The sequence below is a fragment of the Hyperoodon ampullatus genome, assembly GCF_949752795.1.
Source record: "Hyperoodon ampullatus genome assembly, chromosome: 10".
NCBI lineage: Eukaryota > Metazoa > Chordata > Mammalia > Artiodactyla > Ziphiidae > Hyperoodon > Hyperoodon ampullatus.
This window is the reverse complement of record NC_136923.1, coordinates 79,605,441-79,626,130: the sequence shown is the minus strand read 5'-3', so window position 1 is coordinate 79,626,130 and position 20,690 is coordinate 79,605,441. Positions and strand designations below refer to the sequence as shown.

The following is a 20,690-nucleotide window of genomic DNA, read 5'->3' as shown; positions in this document are numbered from 1 at the left end:
TGGGAAGATCCCACATGCCACAGAGCAACTAAGCCCGTGCACCACAACTACTGATCCTGCGCTCTAGAGCCCGTGAGCCACAACTACTGAGCCCGTGTGCCACAACTACTGAAGCCCGCGCGCCTAGAGCCTGTGCTCCGCAACAAGAGAAGCCACCGCAAAGAGAAGCTTGTGCACCACGACGAAGAGTAGCCCCCACTCGCCTCAACTAGAGAAAGCCCACGCGCAGCAACAAAGACCCAATGCAGCCAAAAATAAATAAATAATTTTTTTAAAAAAAGGAAAGAAAGAATTAAGGAAGGAAGGAAAGAAAGAAAGAAAGGAAGGAAGGAAGACGGGAGGGAGGGAGGGAGGCAAGAAAGGAGGGAAGAAAGGAAGGAAGGAGGGAGGGAAAACTAAAGAAAGAGGCAAAAGGGACAAAAGGTTTAGATTTGAAAAGAGTGAATAGATATCACACACAATATTTGTAAATGGTCCCCTTTCTTTTGTTGATGCATATTTATACCCTTCACTGCCCCATACTGTTTTTAAAATATATATATAAACAGAATTTGATACCTGGTCATGACAAACTGAAAGCCAAGGTATTTATGTTTAAGGACTTAACTATGCTTGTGGAACTCCTGGTGTTGCCTGAGAATGCTATATGAGCCTCTGTAAATTGAGCAGAACTGTCCCAGGAAAGCACCCCACTCAAGTGAACAAAACTTCCCTCCAGCAACACTCCGTAACTTTGGCCATCTTGGAAAACCTCAAGTGAGGTGGGAGTGATACACAGGAATGACTCCTCATTCCTGCCATAATTGACTCCTTATACTTGTTTTAACAACTGCCAACGCTGCAAAGATTATTCTGGAATAAAATATAGAGGAAGCAGCTAATTGGTGATTCATAAATAACAAATACATAGCAAGAGTATTAGAACTAGAACAATAATATTGGTCAAACTCTTTGAATGTTCTCCAGATATAGAATTTCTCCCACTCTGGAAGAGTCTGGGATTATCCCAAGATCTCGGGAAGATCAGCGAATCGGGTTAAGCAATTCTAATCCACTGAATTTTCCAGAAAATGACAACTCTCTAATGTTATAGATACCAGAGTGGACAAAGGAGAAGTCATAGTAATGTGATTAACAAGGGAAAATAAAAAGAACTCCAGGCTTATGATAAAGTGGGTACAAGAAGGTGTACCAACCATTAGTTATATATTTAAACCCCATTAACTGAAGACATATGGGTAAAAAAGGAATATTTTCTAGTATTACATTCAGTGGACTCTGAATTCAAATACTCATATCTCATTGTAGGTCAAATATATCTGTGCTATGTGGACCAAAAAAAAATCCCCACTCTAAATACGTGCCTTACTAAAATGTTCACTTTTCAAACAACTTTATCTGGTGAAAAAAGTTAGTCATGAGTTCTTCATCCCACTGGTTATTAGGCGCAACGCTATTTGTAACAGAAATGTTGTGGATAATTTAAATATTATAAATTTGCATGAAATAGCCCTCTCATAAATTCCTAAAATATTCCCTAAAATAATGACTCTAATATGTTGATTTGACAACGATGCTAGAATGGCACTATTAGTAGAGTGACTCCATTTAAAAGAAATACAGGGGGAAATGATTATAAAATAATTAAAAACAAAATGATTGGAAACCCAAGGCAAATGTGGAAACCCAGGAATATCACAATGAAACCACTGTGAGGTTAGTGACAAGGGTAGTTTTTGAAAACCATACCTTCATTTGCTAATTTCATTCCCTGTTATAAGGTACCTTACTGTTCACTGATTGAATCTTGACAAAGGGTAAATCATGTCTGCATGGAGAGTCTAGCAGTGTCCCCATACACTACTCTTTCTTTGGGATTTTTATCATAATAGCATCAATGGCAAGGCTGTATTCAAAGCATCCCCACAAAGGGGCCGAGACAAGTACTAAAAAGTCACAGAAGGTCGACCTTAAGGAGATTTATTTCCAAGTGTGGTCAATGAGGAATAAAGCCAGTCAGAATTATCTTGGTCTCAAGTGCTGTACCAAAATGGGGAAGGACTGAACCATTGCTGGATTGAACCCCAGCAATGTCTTGGGCCATCAGGGAGATAAAAAGTTTCTAAATGATGAAAAAGATTAGTATTCTTTCCTACAGAGCCTTAGGTTTATAAGAAAGCTGATGGACCATTTCTGACAATTAGAAATCTCATTTTAGAATTTCTGGAAAAAATTAATCTAAAATGTCACTGGCTCCCGCAAAAATGTTTGATTGAGGGGCAAAAATATTACCAAAGACATGGTCAATTCAAGGTCTATGAATACCAACCAGTAACCATGGTAAAGTTTTAATTTACCAGCTAAAATGGTATAAGCAAAACAAACTTGAAATAACTGAATCAAATCCATGTTAGCACAAAGAGGACGAAGGTCACAGAATATTAGGTTCTCCTCTTGTCCTAAGACCACTTGTAGTTTTTTAAACCATGGGTCATGACCCATGACTCAACAGTGAATCTTGAAATAAATTTAGTGGGCTTACATTCAGCATTTAAAAGTAGTGGGTTTACAATCAGCATTTTAAAAGAATACAAAAATATGGAATAGAATAAAAATACCATAGAACATAGTACATAGTAGTGAAACTTAAGACGCATGCGTGTGTGTGTGTGAGAGAGAGAGAATGCACACATTTGAGGGTCATAATGTAACATGTGGGGAGTTGAGGAATGCAAAAGGTCCCTTTGCCCCTAAATCTCATTTCCTCAGTTCCATCAGAATGCCTGGAATTCAACAATAAAATATTTATTTCTCTACACCATGAATATTTGGGGGATTTCAAAAGCATCCAGTTAAAGTGAGATGCATCTGAGAAGGTTAAAATCTTAAGTTCCATCAGCCGAGGCTGATGTGACACCTCTGTGAGCAGAGGTGAACACAAGCCAAGCACTTTTGTGATAGGAGAGTTTTGCTGGAAGAGTAGCTGGCAAGACCACGAGATGGTCCTAGGATTTCACGTTTTAACCTGTATCCTTTCTGTGAGCATCCATCAATGATTCCCACACAGGGTGCTCTGGTGTTTTGGGCTAACATAAAAATCAATAAGAAGAATTTTGACTACACCCTTTTAGGGTTCTTCAGGTTTTACTGGATGGACATTCACAGACACCTTGGATAAAGGTCTCTCTTAGGGCCTTTACTTTTCACACCAGTTACATGAAAAGTATCTCAAGGAACATTTAAGTCAATGATCCTTAAACCTCATTATATATCAGGGGGTGTTTTTAAAAATGTAGATAGCTGTGCCATACCCCCAGAGATTGCATTTCAAGTGGTTTGGGAATGGGGCCCAGGCCCATGATTTTACTGTGGAACTGGGCTTGAGAACCAATCATGTTCTATGATTCATATGATTCTTGAACCCACTCTTATATTTTGAACATATTTTGTTCTTTTGTTAGATAGCTATAATTTTCATGATGTTTTCACTTATATTAAGCAGGAATCTGTCTCTCTTTAGAATCAATCCATTAGTCATTTTTTTCTACTTTGCTCTTCCTTTAGTACGCCCAACCCCCATGGATGGATTATGGGTCAACTCCCTTTACCATATGCCAGCTCTTAGTATTAGCGCACACAGGCAAACAGCACAAGATATATACCATAGTAACAGTTAACACTTATTAAATGTTCATGACCAATAATATTATTGTGGTTGTTATCATTATTACAATTAGGAAGTAAAGCAAAGATACCTGTTAATAGCAAAATCAGGGACTTCCTTGGTTGCCCAGTGGGTAAAACTCTGCGCTCCCAATGCAGAGGGCCCGAGTTTGATCCCTGGTCAGGGAACTAGGTCCCACATACATGCTGCAACTAAAGATCCCATGTGTCACAACTAAGACCTGGCACAGCCTAAATAAATTAATTAATTAATTTAAAAAAAAAAAAAACCAAAATCACCAAAGCAATTTTGCCAAGACCAAGGTCAAGAACACACTATTTCACAGAGTTGTTCAGTAAATAGTGTGTGTTGATAATCTGGAAAAAAGGCAAGATGTTTGTTTGTATGTTTCACTTACCTTTTACTTCCTACAGTGTCTTATGGTCAAGTGAGAAACCAATGCAAGAAAAGTGTCATAGGTGTGTTCAGATAAGGCTTGGCAAAAAGGCTTCTTCATTCATATTTAAAACAATAGCATTCTAGGTTATGGAAGAACTCTCCTTTGAATTCAAAAGCTCTTCCACAAAGTTTAAAAGGTCTCCAATAATACCTCTTAGAAGACTGAATGAGAATATGTAAAGTTTAGTTCTTACAGAAGAAACAAGGGAAAAGGTAAATTGGAAAAAAAAAAAAAAAACTTCTGGGAGTATGTTTCCACGTCTGCATCTACCCCACTGGCTAACCTTAACCTTTCTGTGAGTCAGCTTACCCACACATAAAGCCGTGGAACTTCACTGTACTTTAAGAGATGTCTATCGGATTAATACAATGTGCTCTCAGGCTTGGTGCCATGCCTTGACTCCTGTGAACTCTCTATAAAGGATTATTATTTATCCTGTAGATCATGTTGCACTGAATAACAATGAGTTAAACCAGATTTATCTGAACGCTAAAATAAACAATAATAAAAATGACAATTGCAGAGTTTTTTTTGTTGCTGTTATGTGGGGAATACTTGTCTAAGTACCTAAATCTTCTATTGTTATCTTCTTTCCTATTACTGCCAAGATTAGTAAATCAGATGATAGTTTATGAATCAATGTCTAAGCCTTATATTAAGTCGAATTTAATCTTCATTATCATGATTAGTTGGGAAATTCACCTGTAACTATCTTAACAGTATAGACAAAAATGACACAGCGTAATCAAACAAACCTGAATTTCAAAGAATTGCTAACCTTCCATCATTAACTTGCGGAGCTAAAAAGTCATACCTTCAACTAAGGAAGTGAGGAGGGTAACATTGGCTGCTTTCCGTCTTCCGGCTGGCAAGTTCAGGCCAAGCCTATCCAGCTTCTCCCTCAGGCAGCGACCCCCGTTCTTGGATTTTGCTCTGTCCGAAAACCAACAAAAGCTAGGTTTTGAAAGTTGACATTCGGAGTAAAATGACGAGAAGACTTGACCACATGGGGTATTCAACATGGGACAGAAAACGTAAGGGCTGAGGGTTGGGGAGCATGGTGCCAGTACAGTTAGAAGACCGCAGTGCCAGAAAACACCTTTTTCTTACCTTCTCAAAATGCCTCCCAAGAGTGAAGCATTGAGGCATTCAGGTGGTGAGAGGCGTCTCTTCACCTCAGCAATGGTCACCTTGTATTTGGAAGTAGAACTGAGAAGGGACAAACGGCCGGGGACAGAGCAAAACAAGTCTGTGGGGTTGACCACGCAGGTGCCACCTTTGGAGGGAAAAGTATATTATATATTAGTGACTGTGTGAGCAGATAACAACATGAAACACATGTGATAAACTTACTATCACAACACTACATAGGATTTGGAAACACATGGCACAATTTTCCTTATACATCTATCACCTGGATCGTCTCAGAAAGCTGCTCTGAAGATGTCCTTTCAAATAACACTCAAGGTTTTCCTTTCAAATATCACACAGAAAATATGTGTGAGGGTATAAAAATTAAACTATTTTAGCCAAAATTAGCATCCTGTGGAGTGTTGGCTGGCCCACCAAAGTTAATTTTGACATCATCCACATCAAGAAACACTTCAATTAGGTAAATACCCAAAAAGGGTAGGTATTATATATCCATGGCTCTGTGTGTGTATGTTTTTGTATGTGCACGCATATACACAATAGATAGATTTTTTTTAATCCATGACTTACTATATAGACAAAACTTTTGAAGCTAATTTCTAAAATGTTTGAGAAGTGCCATCTCTCTCCCCTCGTCCAACTAACAACTATAGGCACCAGAGTCATTCAGTCCCCAGGTACCACTAAAAATCATGTGCCCATTGCCAGAAACTCTCAACCCATGTGAGTGGATAATTGGTCAAATTTCTCTACATATGTCAGCTTTCAGGATCAGCACACACAATCAAACACAGCACCAGACTTAGAACATAGTAACAGTAACACATTAAATGTTAATGGCCAATAATATTACTGTATTTGTTATTATCTTTATTACTAGTAGAGAACAAAGCAAAGTTAACTGCTGTTAGCAAAATCACTAAAGCTGGGGCTTCCCTGGTGGCGCAGTGGTTGAGAGTCCGCCTGCTGATACAGGGGACACGGGTTCGTCCCCCGGTCCAGGAAGATCCCACATGCCGCAGAGCAGCTGGGTCCGGGAGCCATGTCCACTGAGCCTGCGCGTCCGGAGCCTGTGCTCCGCAACGAGAGAGGCCACAACAGTGAGAGGCCCGCGTACCGAAAAAAACAAAACAAAACAAAAAAATCACTAAGCAATTTCACCCTGCTGGGGCTCCTGGAGCAGAAGCCTTCCGTCTCCAAGGTCCAGAAAGCCCCCTGGAGCTTTCCTCTCCTCCAGGAATAACAGAGAACATCCCCTAACCTCAGGCAGCTGGAGTAGACTCGAGGACCCAAAGCGATCATCAGTGGGGAGGGTTTCCTACTGCCCGGATCCTCCCTTATAACGCAAAAATCCTGAGCCAGTGTCCACGCTGCTAATGCAGCGGCTGTACAGCCTCAGGATCCAAGGCTCCCCCCTGTGCACTGAACAATCTGAGGGCAGAGCTTTGGAGGCTCAGTGGCAAGTCCAAATTCAAAGGTTGCTTTTCTGAGCATACATTGTATTTCTTCAGTTATGGGTAATCTTAAGACCCATCTCCAGAAAACAGTCAAGTTCTATGAGGGAAATGAGAAAAAAGTAGGTGGAGGAAGAAGAATGGGCAGGAGAGTGTTGTCCAATATTTTTACTCAAAGGGTAGTTCTCAACTGGCAGCATTGGCATCTCCTTGGCAGCTTGTTAGAAATGCAGAATCTCAGGCCCAACCGCAGACCTTCTGAGTCAGAATCTGCATTTGAACGAGTCCCTCAGGTGACTCATGTGCTCATTACGTTTTGAGAAGCACTGGTCTAGGACTCATCACCTGCCTTCCCTTCCTTGACTAAGCAGCTCAGATGGAATGTTATGTCGATCAGGTCTGTGGCATTCAGATTCGGGTGTGTTTTCTAGGCACAAGGGCTAAGGAATCTGGGAGGATGTTTAAAAGGACAAAGGGGCCCTGGACCTGGGTGCAGAGAACAGGCTAACTTTGCCCCACTCTTAAAGTGTTTCTACCCCTGTGCTTTCTGGAATTCCTCCTGCTGTCCTACAGTTATCCAAGATTCCCCTGAAAGTGCTAGGACCCGGGTCTTTCTCCCTAAGCATTCCGAGGCTGGAGATCACCCTGAATGCCCCCTACTCCAAAATATGAGACCAGATATTGAGAACATCCAAGCAGCCAGCTCTCTACAGGCTGGAAGATGAGTCCTGTACACTTGGCTAAATTCCCAATGCTAGTGTCTGGAAACCTGCCCTCAGTTTGAAGCCTGAAAGGTCATAGTCTCAATGATCGAATTGAAATCTTCTTCTTGGCAGTTAAACTTGTGGCCAACATAGTGAAAAAACGTACAGATGCCTGCCTCAGGAGCTGGAAAACCAAATTCAACTGTGCTTCCCCACCGCACATTCTCACAGAGAATTTTTAAACAAATAATAATAATAATAATAATTTCTGCAGATTTCTGGTCTAGAAACTACCACTATACTTTCACTGATACTCTCACTTTTTACCTCTAGATGCAAAATGTATTTTAAAAGTAAACTCAAGTGACCTGTCAAAAGTTGAGATGAACAGGAAAGTAAGCTAGATATCAGTGAATCTGGGTTTTATTGTCATGTTGTAAGAATCATGACCCCGTTAGCTTTAGGACTTAGGCAATAGTAAGGTCATCTGAAGCAAAAATATTAAGAAAATAAGGGAGTTCCCTGGTGGTCCAGTGGTTAGGACTCCGAGCTTCCACTGCTGGGGGCCCGGCTTCAACTCCTGGTCAGGGAACTAAGTTCCTACAAGCTGCATGCACAGCCAAAAAAAAAAAGAAAGAAAGAAAAGAAAAGAAAAAGAAAGTAAATAAATAATAATGTTTTTACTCAAAATTCACACATTTTCTCCTGAAAATGGGCTTTCAACCATGGTCACTATGAATCATCAGCAAATTTATATTCTTACATAAATCTTCCTCTCTTGCATGCTAGCCAGTACACACACAGTGGAGAACACAAGAATCTCACCCAACCGGTCTCAAGTTTATTATGAACGTACGTGTTGTTTTCCAGGAAAGGAAAGGGCACAATTTTAGAACTTTCCTATCTTTGTTAATCTGCGGTAGGTTAAAAATCAAATTTAGGGAGTTGAAGAAGATTATAATTTTTGTAAAAGAAGGAGTTATATTGGGCTTTCTCCAACTGGGAACCTGCCCCCTTTGGGCAAAGTGAACCCCCTGAAAGCCAGCTGCTCTCAGGGAAGTCACCGAGTCTGCCAGCTAGCCAAGAGAGAACTCTCTGGGCCCTGGGTCTTCTCTCCTGCATCCAGGTTAGCCTTCTGGCTTATGCTCAAATAAGCATTTATTAGGTAAGTCACACAGGCTGCATATTAAGAATATGCTTTATGCACACACAAATTGCCTGGAGGATTTATTTTGTATTCAGGATTAGCCATCAACTCCAGAGTCTTTTATTTTTTATGTCACAGCATCTTTAAAGGGAATTTCTGTTACTTTGATACTTGGCATTGCTGCAGCCTTGGGGAACTCTCTTGTCCTGGTTAAAGATTTGGCAACTTGTAGAGCTTACAGCAGCATGTGGGGAACCTGATATCTTTCCTCCCAGTGGTTTATTTTTTAAGGAGAAAGAAAAGAGTAATAGGTCAACATAACCAGAGTTTTGCATTTGGAATGAAGGTGGGACATCTCTAAGGGGCTCCAGACTACAGACGGCAATGATGAGATTTCAAAGAAGGAAAGTCATGAAGGGTCAACTACGTCAAGCCATTTAGAGTGTTCCTCCCCAGTGTCACTAGCTGAAGTTCCTCTTGGTGTCTGTGTCGCATGTCAGCTCTTATTAAAATTATGCAATATTCATTCTAGACCCAGCACTCCAGTTAGGGGTGTCTCTGGTGCCATAGCTAGGGTCCTCATGCCGAACTTCTCTAGAGTACATCCCTTTTCCATTCATAGTGCACAGACGCAATACTTCCATGGGATCTACTAATTTAAAAATCGACATTTGGAGATAGAGCTTCCTACTTCCAGTGATGCTGCAAACTCAGATGGGTAGCTATAGTAACAGCATAAGAAATCATCTACTCAAGGTCACTTGTTAGGACGTGGCTATCATAAAAGGGATAACTTTGCCAAAACTACAGTGAAAAGTCAACCAAAGCCTGTGTGGGGAACAAAACCAGCACAAAACACAGAGATGCAGATCCTCCAGCGGCCAGACTTTGTCAGATCCCGTGGGGCCAAAAAAGCACGGGGATGGGGCTGCACCCGCCTTGGCGTGCTGGGGACGATGTGGGGGAGGGAAAGAGGTAAAAGGTTGGCCAACAGGTGACCCATGCGACCTTAGGCGAGGAATTCTGGGCCTCAGTCTGCCCGTCTCAAAAATGGGGATGCTCACACCTGCTCCAGTTATTTCCCTTATTTATTGTGAGGAGGTACAACGGAAAACGGACGCACGCGTGCTCGTTCACCCGAGTTAAGGCCACTCAACCTTACCATTGTGTTGAGAAACTGCCGCGGCGCTGGATGCAAGCTGCAGAGCGCGACAAGACCCGCCCACTTTTTACGCAGCTACGGAATCGGAAAGCCAGGCGCCAATGCCTGGGTCCGCTTTTCCTCTTCTTCTTCCAGGCAATTAGGGCAGAGGAAAGAGTCCGGGCCCTCTCCCAGGAACTGCGGCTCCCCTGGAACCCCTAAAGCTGCCTCTAAGCTACTCTTCCCCTCTGGGTGCCTTACCGCCTCGGAGCAGAGCTGAGGACGGCTAGAGGCCCCGCGCGCTCCGCAGGTGCGATCAATACTTCCCGGCGGGCTTCCGGGCGCGGGCCCGTGCGCGCAGCCTCTCCAAAGCCGCAGCGCCGCCCCACTCGCCGCCGCCTCGGCGTCGACATCATTAGACCAAATCTGGAGAGCAAAATAAATGTTCTGTTCGCCTTACAGCCAAACAGATGTTTACAATTCAAATGAAAGAAATACAAATGGCAGGGATTTTTTTTATCTCCCTTCTTCATCTCCAGTGATCGCTCGTTTTTTTCTGACACATTAAAAAATGTGTAAGTGGTTACAGGAGTTTCCTGTCCCTGTTTGTTCTGCGGCTGCATTTCTGTGAGGTGCGCGTGTAAACGGGGTGGGGTAGGAGCATTCTCGGCTGCTTTCTCTCTAGCCTCTCGCCCTTCTCAGCCCCAATTACCACCCCCACCCCCCCGCCGCCCCACGTAATCCCCTCCCTCCACGCAAAGCAGATGTTAATTGTAATCAAACAGTAAAGGGATAAGGGGCCTAACTGCAATCAAATAGGCCTCGGATGCCGTATCCGCAGCTAGTTGCACTGTCTGGGGGAAGGATATGTCGTTTCAGGTATTACTGGGTTACCAAGTCTGAATGCGCTTATCCACGTCGGGATTCCACGCAGAACAAAAGAAAGGGAGGTCTGCACGGAGAGACCTACTGGTTTAAGGTAGCGGTGGGTGTGTAACGTGTGTGCAGAGTCTGCTTTGGCTTTTGGTGATGTTCAAAGCAATAAAGAAATTAGAGAGACAGCAGTAGGCTATGGAGAAGTAGCTCCCCTCCCCCTAAAATAGATTTCCAACAAACCATGCCTCTAGATCCTTTGGTACATGAATTTTATACTTCATATAAAGGAGACTGAATTCTGCATCTGCAGCATCTGTGTTTGGGGACTAAGACGGCAAACGAAGCCCCAGGTGTATTTCTGACAATATTTTCACAGTGGATGAGCCACAGAGATGAGTTTTGGTGATCTGAGTAAAGAGAGATTCCAGGGGTTCTCACCCACCCCACTCCCCTTTAATCTTACTCCTTCCAGGAGCTGCTGAAAGACTCAAAGTCTCTCTCTAACTCCAGTTCCAAAGCCCAGGGCCCTCGCGAAACCCGAAAAAACAAAGGAAATCTCATCCTTCTGCTCAAGCCGCCTGTGGACAGCCGTGAAGGCTGCAGACGGGAAGAGTGGTCGGGTCCATCCACCCGGTTAATGGCAGACTGGGAAACTGAGGGTAAGCCCCCCTTCACGGAGGCTTTTTTTTTTTGAAATTAAATCAGATCTGACAGTGTTTGCACCGCAGCGTAAATGCCTCCGCTGGCGTGCCAGTCACCTCTAAGCGATCTGACGCGCTCCAGCTCTCTTAAAACGTGCAGAGTTCAGATCATATTAATTCCCCCAAAATGTTTTGATTCAAAGTAGTTTGTATTTTGTGTAGCCACGGGCAATCCAGTAAGCGCTCCTTCCTGCCCGTGGCCGGGTCCGCTCCCTCTCCGCGTGGCCCAGAGGCTATGGCGGTATTTAAGCTTCTGAAATTAGCCTGGGGCTGCAAGGCAGAGTGATCACAAAGCGAAACAAGGGCGCTTCCCCTCTTCACTTTTTTCTTTTTTTTCTTCCTTTTTTTTTTTTTTTTTTTTTGAGTTTGCCATCCCGATTTCACAAAAAAAGACCAGGGCCAAAATGTCACTTTCCACCCAAATATGAAAAAGCTGGGTCTTCTCATCTCATCTCCATCCTCTTCTGAAAGCCATGGGCCAACTGAACCCCTACCCCTGCATTTCCAATCTGGATCCTCTCATTATTAGTTTCATCATCATCGTCGTCGTCATCAACATTGTTCTCCTACTATTAAATTCTCAGAGCGAGAAATGAAAGGGATGAGCATCTGACAAAGGGGAAGGGGCCATGAGGGAGCCTCAGAAGATTCAAGGGGAAAAGAAGAGTGGGTTTTCCTTTCTTTTTCTTCTTCTTTTTTTTTTTAATGATTAAAAACACAGACGACTCCTGTAAATAGAAGCCTCATTTCTTCAAGAGATGCCTTTTGAAACCCAGTATCTGAATATTCAACGAAGGCAAAGCTCCACTCTGTACGTACAACATTAATATGATCTCTGCAGAATTTGCTACTCAGAAATATTAACATATCAAAGCCAGTGCCGGAGGCGAGAGAAGCTATCGATACGCGAGCACAGGGTAAAGTAAAGATTATTGGTTCTGATGGCTGGAGTGGCGGAGCTGCGGGCAAAATCGCGCACGCCATTAACCGAGAGTGAGCGCTCGGGGAGCTGCACCTCCGACGCGGTGGCAAATATTTTATCTAGGTGGTAATTACCTCGCCGCTGCCCCTCTTCCGCGTTCTTTGGCTATAGGGCTTCATTATAGGCAAGAACAGTGTAACTGCCACTTACCAGAGTGAGTCAGGGAAATGGTATTTTGTTCTTTGCAAACAGAAGTGGCCAAATTTAAAGAACTGAGACACACACCTCCCCCCGACAAGCACACATACCACACTGCAAACAGGACAGCCTCTCCCTGGTGAATTCGTGTAGGGCATTTAGGGCACTGTCTTTTTTTTCTAAAATAGCATCCAGGGGTCTTGAGAAGTGAAATCTATTTTTTTCCTCCCACAGTAAATTCTGGAAATCATTAGAAATGTAAGTGCATCCGAGAGCTCAGCAGGAGAGGAAAAAATGGCAAAAAGTTTTGTTTTTCAAGAAATCATGTTTCATCTGGCGAGTCACCTGTAAAGCATGGATTAGAAGAGAAACAGACTTTTCCATCTGAGCTATTGCACAATATGGCGACAGAGCAGAGCGCTTGAGTTAAAGCCCTCCCGATTTTTGATGAACAAAGGTGACTCGAGCTGTTGATGTTAGAATCCTGTGTGCTACCAGTGACAATAGAGAGAAAGGACTTCCTTAGCGTTTCTTCAAAAACGGGGAGTCCTGAGATGACGGAGCTGGGCAGGCGGCAGGACAAACATCACCTTTTAATGCAAGACTTCCTTGCTATCCATTTACAAATTGTCATGAACATTGATCCTTTCAGAGTAAACAGACACACAGAGACACACACCCTGGTCTCCGAGGCTCAACTAAATTAATTGGCCTTTCTCTAAGACATGTGGAAATGGAATAAACTCAGCAGCTAAATTCTGAATTCCTTTGCATGGAGGGGGGAAGGATTAGGCTTTAGTCAAACAATACAGACATAAACCCCAAGTTACCTCCCCTCTCTCCTTGGAGCCACGCTGTTCTTCTAAAAGATCAATGTTTGGTTTAAAATAAATTCGGCTCCTAGTTTTAGGTGAATGACACCTAATTCTACAAGAGCAATCAAACATCACCTAAGGAAGACCATTTCCATGGCCCTGAGAGGATAAAAATGTAGCTTCCATCTTGTAGTGACGGGAGAGCTTTGGCCTTTCTTGGGCGGGTGGTGAGGGCTATCCCCTAAATCTCTTTCTGAAAATTCAACTGATTGCACAGCCTCCTCCCTTCCAGCTCTCCGCCTCGGCCTCAAATAATTCTCACCCCCTGCCAGCTATTGTACGATCGGATATAATTGCCAAGCATTTGAGAAGGTGATGTTGGAGCAAGTGCGGAACTGAACGCAAAAACGCAGTAGCGCAAGCCGGGCTCTGGGAGGAGGCAGCTCCGGGCTCTAATTAGTGGCGCTGTCCTTCAGCACCACCGACATCTCCGTGCGCCCTGAGTGCTTGGCCTCACCTTTAGTGTGAACACCCCAACGGACCCGGATCAGCACGTCACCTGGTCCCTCTTTCATTGTGTATTTTAATCCCTCTCTCCAATAATATGTATATTTTATTTCAATTTTCACTAGTCTGGGCCTATTTCATGTTATTTCAAAATGGCTGAGTATTGGCCTGGCTGACAAGCTTAATACGGCCCATTTTAAAAAATCTCTGTGGAGCAACACTGGCAGTTTAAAAAATAATAATTTTCAAATCGCCATAGGGTGAAGCAACAGATTTAAATAGCCATTTTCCATGTAATGGAAGTTCCAAATATCCACTCTGACAATAGTCAGTTTCCCAAAGGAAAACTCTGTTTTCTCCCCACCTCAATTTAAATGGAGTTTCACATTGGACATTGGGTTGTAAAACCTGCAGTTTAAACATGAAATAATCCACTGCTTCCTATAGATGCATTTCTTTCTTTGGAAAAGCACTGGAGTCTTTTAACAAGCTTTGAAAGGGATGGAGAAGGACTGAAGGACAATTATTTGGTGCCATCAGAAGTGACTCAGTTTTTAGTGGTTCGGTTACTAGAGACAACTGCGGCCCTGGAGCTGGAATTAGTCCTAGTGAATAGGCCACATCTTATTAATTCGTATGAAGTTGGGATAACAGCTGGTCCGCCTTGCCTTGTGTGCTCCTCGGGTTACTCAGCTTGCTAGGAAAATAAGCTTCAGAGGCTCTGGGTACAGTGAAGTGGGGAAGCCAGCAAAATTGGCACTGCCTTGAGGCCCTTAAAATGTCATAGTTCAAAACCTTTTGTCAGAATGGAATATTTGAGATGCAGCCCCCATCAGTGTCTGAGCCAAAATCAACAGCTCTCCACCCTTGCCTTCCCCCCACCTTCCAATTCCATGGGTAACTCTGGATTCAGATGTTTCCCTCAACAGATGGGAACAAGAGAGCTTTATCCGGTACAGTTAACACCACCTCCTCCTCTCACCCTCCCTTAAAGAAAGAAATGTTCTGGACACTTAGAAAAACGAGGGCGGCTACAATATTGGTGTTTCATTAGCCTTCCCTGAAGCCCAATGAATTTAACCTTTCAAAGCCTCAAGCTAACACCATTACCTCAAACACCCAGGCTGTGGCTGGCACATTTAGGGCTAAAAGAGACCAGAAATTCTGCTCGAGGATGTGGTGATGGGGAAAGGGAGTGTGAGATGGATTTTTTCCCTTTTTTTTTTTTTGCCTCTAACTTTGGTTCTGTCACTGCTCCATTGAGGAGCAGCAAATCTCTTCTATCACAGCCTTTTGGACACAGGCTGGTTCAAGCCTCAGTGGAGGAAGAGAAGCTTTCTAATGTGGGTATGCCTGTGTGGGACAAGAGTGATTGACCAAGAGTCATTGTTTCCTTTATCATCAGATGGGGATCTGATGTTTAAAAGCATCACTGGACTTTCAAGACAAAGTGACAGATGAGAGAAGAATGTTTAGTTGTAATAAGTTGTTACTTACCTCTTCTTATCACTCCACCTTGGCCATTGAGAACGAGCCCACACTGGGCTTCCACAGAGCCCTTAATAAAAGAAAAAGAAAGAAAGTCACTCATATAGATACTAATAGACACATTAGTTAAGTCTTTCAACCTGTCCCACCCCGAACCCCGTCTCCCCATAACCCCATAGTAGACATTTAAATGCAACCATTGAGCTGAAGCAAGTTTGGCAGTGCACACAATTTTAAGGGGAAAAAGTGCCAGAAAAACCACAATCTAAAAGTTGTATAAATTTTAAGGTATGCATTTTACAGCACCATACAATATTACACTTCAAAGCACAGGAGTGCCTTTTATCTTGGCATAAGAGAATGAGAAACCCTTTGAGTCCCCATCAAGGCACATAGCATATATATAGACAGTTTCCACGGCACTTTCTGCGTGGAGCAAATTACACCAGAAGTGTCAAGTCTGGCACTGTGGGTTTCTTGGGAGCTCATAGGAGCTATTTCAAGCGCAGGATTCAAGATATCTTATGAGGGTTCTGTTTTACCCCAGATGTAGGAGCATCCTATCATGCTACCCAAAGTGTGTCTTATGGAGGAAACACCTTCAGTGTCACTCACTGTAGACCTTCAGCCTCCTAATGGATTGAGGGATCATTTGAGCTGGGAAGGAGGAAAAGGTCTGCTGATTTTTGATTAAGAAAAATAAAAATTTCTCTCTCTCTGTCTTCTTTCTTTTTTCTGAGTCGAAATGTGTTAAAGGCTCATTTTCCTTTACAAACAAACGAGGTATTGGACTTGAAAGAGGCCTTGAAGGGTGTTAACCTACCCAACAGCCCGTGAAGAGTTAAGTAAATGCGGAGAGAGTCGGTGCATAATAAAAACCCACTTTACAAAACAACCTTTACAGCCCTGGCTCCCTTTCGCTTCTCCATTTTCACCATATTGAGGCAGGCCTGTAAGACCCCCCTTTTCAACCTACTCACGAGTTCTTTCTTATTTTAACTGTTCTGCCTTAAAGTGATTATCAAATCAATATGAAAAAAAAAAGTTGGAGACTGAGCATAAATTAAAGCGGTGATGGGAAAAGGTGTGACAGTTTCCTTTGTTGGCCATAGCAAATCTTTTTAGGGGACTCAAAGATGGAACTGAAGCCACAAGACTGTTTGCATCTGTTAGGCAGACTTAGACCGCCCTCCAAACCATTGGACTTTCACTTAAAATTCTGTGCAGGGAAAAGTATATTTACATTTGTTGCATTTGAAATGAGGCATATGCTGATGAATGTTTTAAAAAGGAAGAAATAAAAGGAGAGAGACGGGTTTCTCCCACACACCCCCTCCCCATTTCTCTTTTTAAAAGTAGCTATGACTTTTTTTCTTTTTCTTTTTCATTCTGACAACTAAGTCCAGGAGGAGTGGAAGAAAATAACTTGCCAGACTTACAATTTGCCTCTATATCTATATCAAAAATGTATATACACACTTCTGTAGACATAGATACATAAATATATCATATACCATTCTCCTCTATTTCTTCTAGTGTCTTGGAGTGTTTCTCTCATGATGAATTTTCCCTCGGTATGAGCAAAAAATGGCAAAAAGGAGGTTAAGAATGTTAAAAGACATAGGATGAAAGTAAAGTTTTCAAAATATCTGAAATGGAAAAGGTAGAGGCCGGAAGTTCTCCAAGGAAGTGAATCACTTTCCCTCTCGGTCTCTGGCGCACCGTTAAGATGTTTATTTTCTTAGAGGAAATGAATCTTTGTCTCTTCACTTAACAAACTTTTCCCCCTCATAAGTAAAACATGTTGTTTGGTCGGATGACATTGCATAAATGACCAGTTGAATGGCACTAAGTCGAAAATTGGATAAACTACGGTGCTCTTTTGCACGGGATTCGCTCTTTGTCTCGTGCTTGCAAATGTTCTAATCCCCTCTTTTGAAAAATGCCCGGCTTTGTGCCTAGCACAGGAAAAAAATTTGTACAGATACAAAAAAATCAGCGGCAGACGTGGCTATTAAAAGGAGTAAATAGGTTTTAGTTGAGCTAAGCATTGAATGGCAGATTTTTTTCCTCTTGAGACATAAGGAGATCCTTGTGAAAAATGTAAAAATGCCCTGAGCGTATAAAATTATTTTGTGAATGTAAATGTAGAAAGCAAGGTTTATGGAGCCAAATCTTTTTTCTCGTGCACCGATTTTGTGGCTTGGGCTCTTTGTTGGGACTGTACGGGCTTTCACTTTAATTTTTAAATAATCCCTTGCTCAGAGGTAAGTGAGGGGGAAAGATTTTCTGTGCGCAACGAGGGATCTCTTATGTCTCCGACTCGTGCTCTTCCAGTGTCTCTCCTTTCATTTTGGGGACCTTGGAGAAAGTGGCCACCTTCGTGTGAACTCGCAGGCAGAGCTGTACTTTCAGCCAAAAGAATGCACAAATTCGTGTCTTCTGGGTTCTGTTTGGGACATGTGTGGACTTATTTGTTTGAAATGTGGCTGTGACAGTATGTCTGCATAATCATATATTCTATTGTTGGCAAACAATGTGCAAAAATACATTAAGAGAGAAAGTAGGAGAGATCATTTGATTGAGTCATGGCCTTCACCATATCTGAATTCCTTCTTCCTTCCTCTCTTTCTCCCTTTATTACTTTCTCCCTCGCTCCCTCCCTCCCTTTTCTCCTCTCTTCCTCCCTTCCTATTCATTTTCTCTCCCCGTCTCTCTTCCCTTGTTTCCTTTCCTTCTTTCTAAGGAGTTGCATCTTTTCTCAAAATTAATGGCTTGGAGAGTAAAAACAAAGTTGTGAATCGTTCAGCCAGGTGACGGGATTGGGTGCTGCTCAGGCGGCAAGCATCAGGCTCAAGCCCATACCCCGGCCAAGTGCATTGTGCACAGCCTTTCATTGGGGTAAATTTTTGAGGCTTACATTTGCGATTCTTTACTGTCCACAACAATCTAGGATATTTGGTGGAATTTTCGCTGGCGCTCAGGGTCCCCCAAATGTTCTGAGAACAAACCAGCCCCCCCAATTCATAATAAGCGCCCCCACAAGCTCAGTCTAGGACAAATGCCTGGAACACGAGGGTAGACGCAGCAAAGCGCCGAGACTGAGGGTGCGATTGGTCATCAACTCATCGGGTCTTACTCTGAGTCCAGTTGGCTCAACCCCAGCCTACGTGATCTCCCCCACCCCATGCCTCAGGGACAGAAACGTGGATTCACAAAAGACCTCAGTGCAGACCGCCGGAAAGTGGGGGGGCCCGCAGCTAGCTGGACTCCCGAGCGTCCAGGTGAAATGCCTGCTCCAATGAGAGGGATAGAGTGGCACACGCCTCCTTTAATTGTTTTGATAACTTTCCCTAAGTGGTGTGTGTGCGTGTGTGTGTGTGTGTGTGTGTGTGTGTGAGAGAGAGAGAGAGAGAGAGAGAGAGAGAGAGAGAGGGAGAGAGAGAGAGAGAGGTGGTGGCGCGGGGAGACGGCTTACAGTCGGATTATTAACGGCGCGGGAGGGGGAGGAGAGGAGGGGAGGGCGCCAATTCGCCGCATGCTTATTTACCTGCAAGTCGTCGGCTCCCGCGGCGGCCAGCCCCAGGCTGGGCCCTGGCAGGAGTCTTTGATCTGGGTGCATTCCATACTGAGAGCCATGGCTCATGAGGGACAGGTCGTGGCGGCGGTAGGCATCGAGGCAGCCCAGCTCCCGCCTCTGCTCGTCCAGGCAGGACGACTTGAGCGCCCGCGCATTGTGCAGGTTAATAAAGTCGGTGGGCTCCCCGTGGTGGATCTGCTGGTAGTACTGTTGCGAGTGGTGGAGCGAGTTCAGAGAGTAGGCGTCGGGGGTGACGGCCGGGTGGCTGTGCTGGAACTCGTAATGGAAGGACTGGTGGTGGAGCGGGGTGTACTGGTGGTTAGTGGAGAAGTAGGGGGACGCAAACTCGGTGCCGGTGGTGGAGTAAGTTAGAGGGGAGGAGGAGGAATAGGCGACAGTGGAATTGGCTACGGACTCCAGACAGCCAAGCTGCATCAAACGGTAGCTGTTTGATCCGTCGTGACGTATCTGGAAGGAAGAGGGGGAAAAGGGAGAGCAGAAAAACTTGAGGTTTGTCATTTTGCAACCGAGGCGCGGCTCTCCCGGAGCCGGGAGCTTTCTCTGAGGGGCGCGAGCGCGCAGGGCTCGTGCCGAGCCGCAGCCGGGCTGCGCGCCTTCGCCAGGGAGCCTGTGCGAGCGGGCGGACTGGGGGTGGGCGGCCTCGTCCTCACAGTCGAGAGCTCGGAAAAAAATCCCCCACCCTATATAGGTGCGGGTGACACACACACACACATACACACACGCGCGCGCGCACACACACACACACACACACACACACACGCACACACAGCCCCTGCCCAACTTGCGCAGGGAGCCGGCCCCAGGAGCCAGGTTTGCCACTGACTCCGGGGCTGCGGGCAGCAGACCGAGAGCGTCCACGGGCGCAGCGCCTCGCCACTGCAACCCGCTGCCAACGACGAGATGCCGCGGCTGTCCACGCTGGGATATTCTGCCAGAGCTGCTCAAAATCTTTATCGATATATTAAAAAAAAATCCAGTCTGTGCAAATCGCCCAACGTGCTCATTTTCTTAACCATTTGGGGCAGGGAATCCGACCCCCCCTTTCTGCTTTAGTCTCCTAGAATAAGCCCATTCCAAAAGGGGTGCGTGTTCCCCACCCCCCTGTCCACCTACCGCCCCCCACCCCATCAGTCTCTTTGCCTTCCTGAGTATCTTTTTCCCAGCTCTATCTCTCTCTCCTCACCCCTCCTCCCTTTCTTTATCATTAGGATTATGTTTTTTCCCCCTAATTATGCCAAATGTTTCTTAACGTGGCAGAGAGTTGCCCTTCCTGGCGACAGATGTCATAACGAACTTTCTCCCTTTTCCTTCCTTAACTTCCTCCCGAAAGCCAGATTATAATTAAACGTAACGGTCCGATATAAATTAGAGACAGGGGAAGCTGCCACCGCCGCCGCCACGCCGCCGCCGCCACACACACGCGCGCTCAAAAAAAAAAAAAAGTAATAATACCTCGGCATCGTGGACTAGTCCCGGAAAGGTAGTTGACATGTTGGGTTTCTCCGAAAGCTTACGATGCAATTTCCCCCTCCAAAAAAAGAATCGGGAAAAAAATCCAAACTTCTTGTATTTTCCAATTTTTTTTTAAGGAAAAAAAAAGGTTCTATAGATAGAGATCTAAATTGTAATGGCTTTGCCCGGATCAGATAGCTCCTTGCCTCGTACCCACTTAAAAACCTGTAGGAACAAAATTTTCCCTCTGCACAAAAGCAGCTCCCTGGAACAGATTTTGTACTTGCTGAGTATTTCTTTGGCTGATGTCGTAGGTCCCTTGGTAATATAGAAGTTTTGAAAATTAAGCATCAGCACTGAGAACTGGGAGGACAATAGGCAGAAGAGATTTATCCCAGGAGACAAGGA

General features: G+C 44.2%; 1 protein-coding gene across 2 annotated transcripts in view; it reads right to left on the bottom strand.

The window, feature by feature from the left end:
- The window catches only part of TFAP2D (transcription factor AP-2 delta), a gene marked incomplete at both ends in the record, with an annotated part of 53,455 nt that extends 33,134 nt beyond the window's left edge, over window positions 1-20,321 (bottom strand). Inside the window, 5 exons of one of the 2 annotated variants that reach the window (XM_079713786.1) lie at window positions 4,939-5,057; window positions 5,235-5,400; window positions 15,239-15,299; window positions 18,780-19,277; window positions 20,283-20,321. In XM_079713786.1, the coding sequence (XP_079569912.1) occupies window positions 4,939-5,057; window positions 5,235-5,400; window positions 15,239-15,299; window positions 18,780-19,277; window positions 20,283-20,321 (883 nt within the window). Of the gene's footprint in view, window positions 1-4,938; window positions 5,058-5,234; window positions 5,401-15,238; window positions 15,300-18,779; window positions 19,329-20,282 lie in introns of those variants that run through there. The other variant, XM_079713785.1, reaches the window with a different exon arrangement.
- Between the last annotated feature and the right edge of the window lie 369 nt (window positions 20,322-20,690).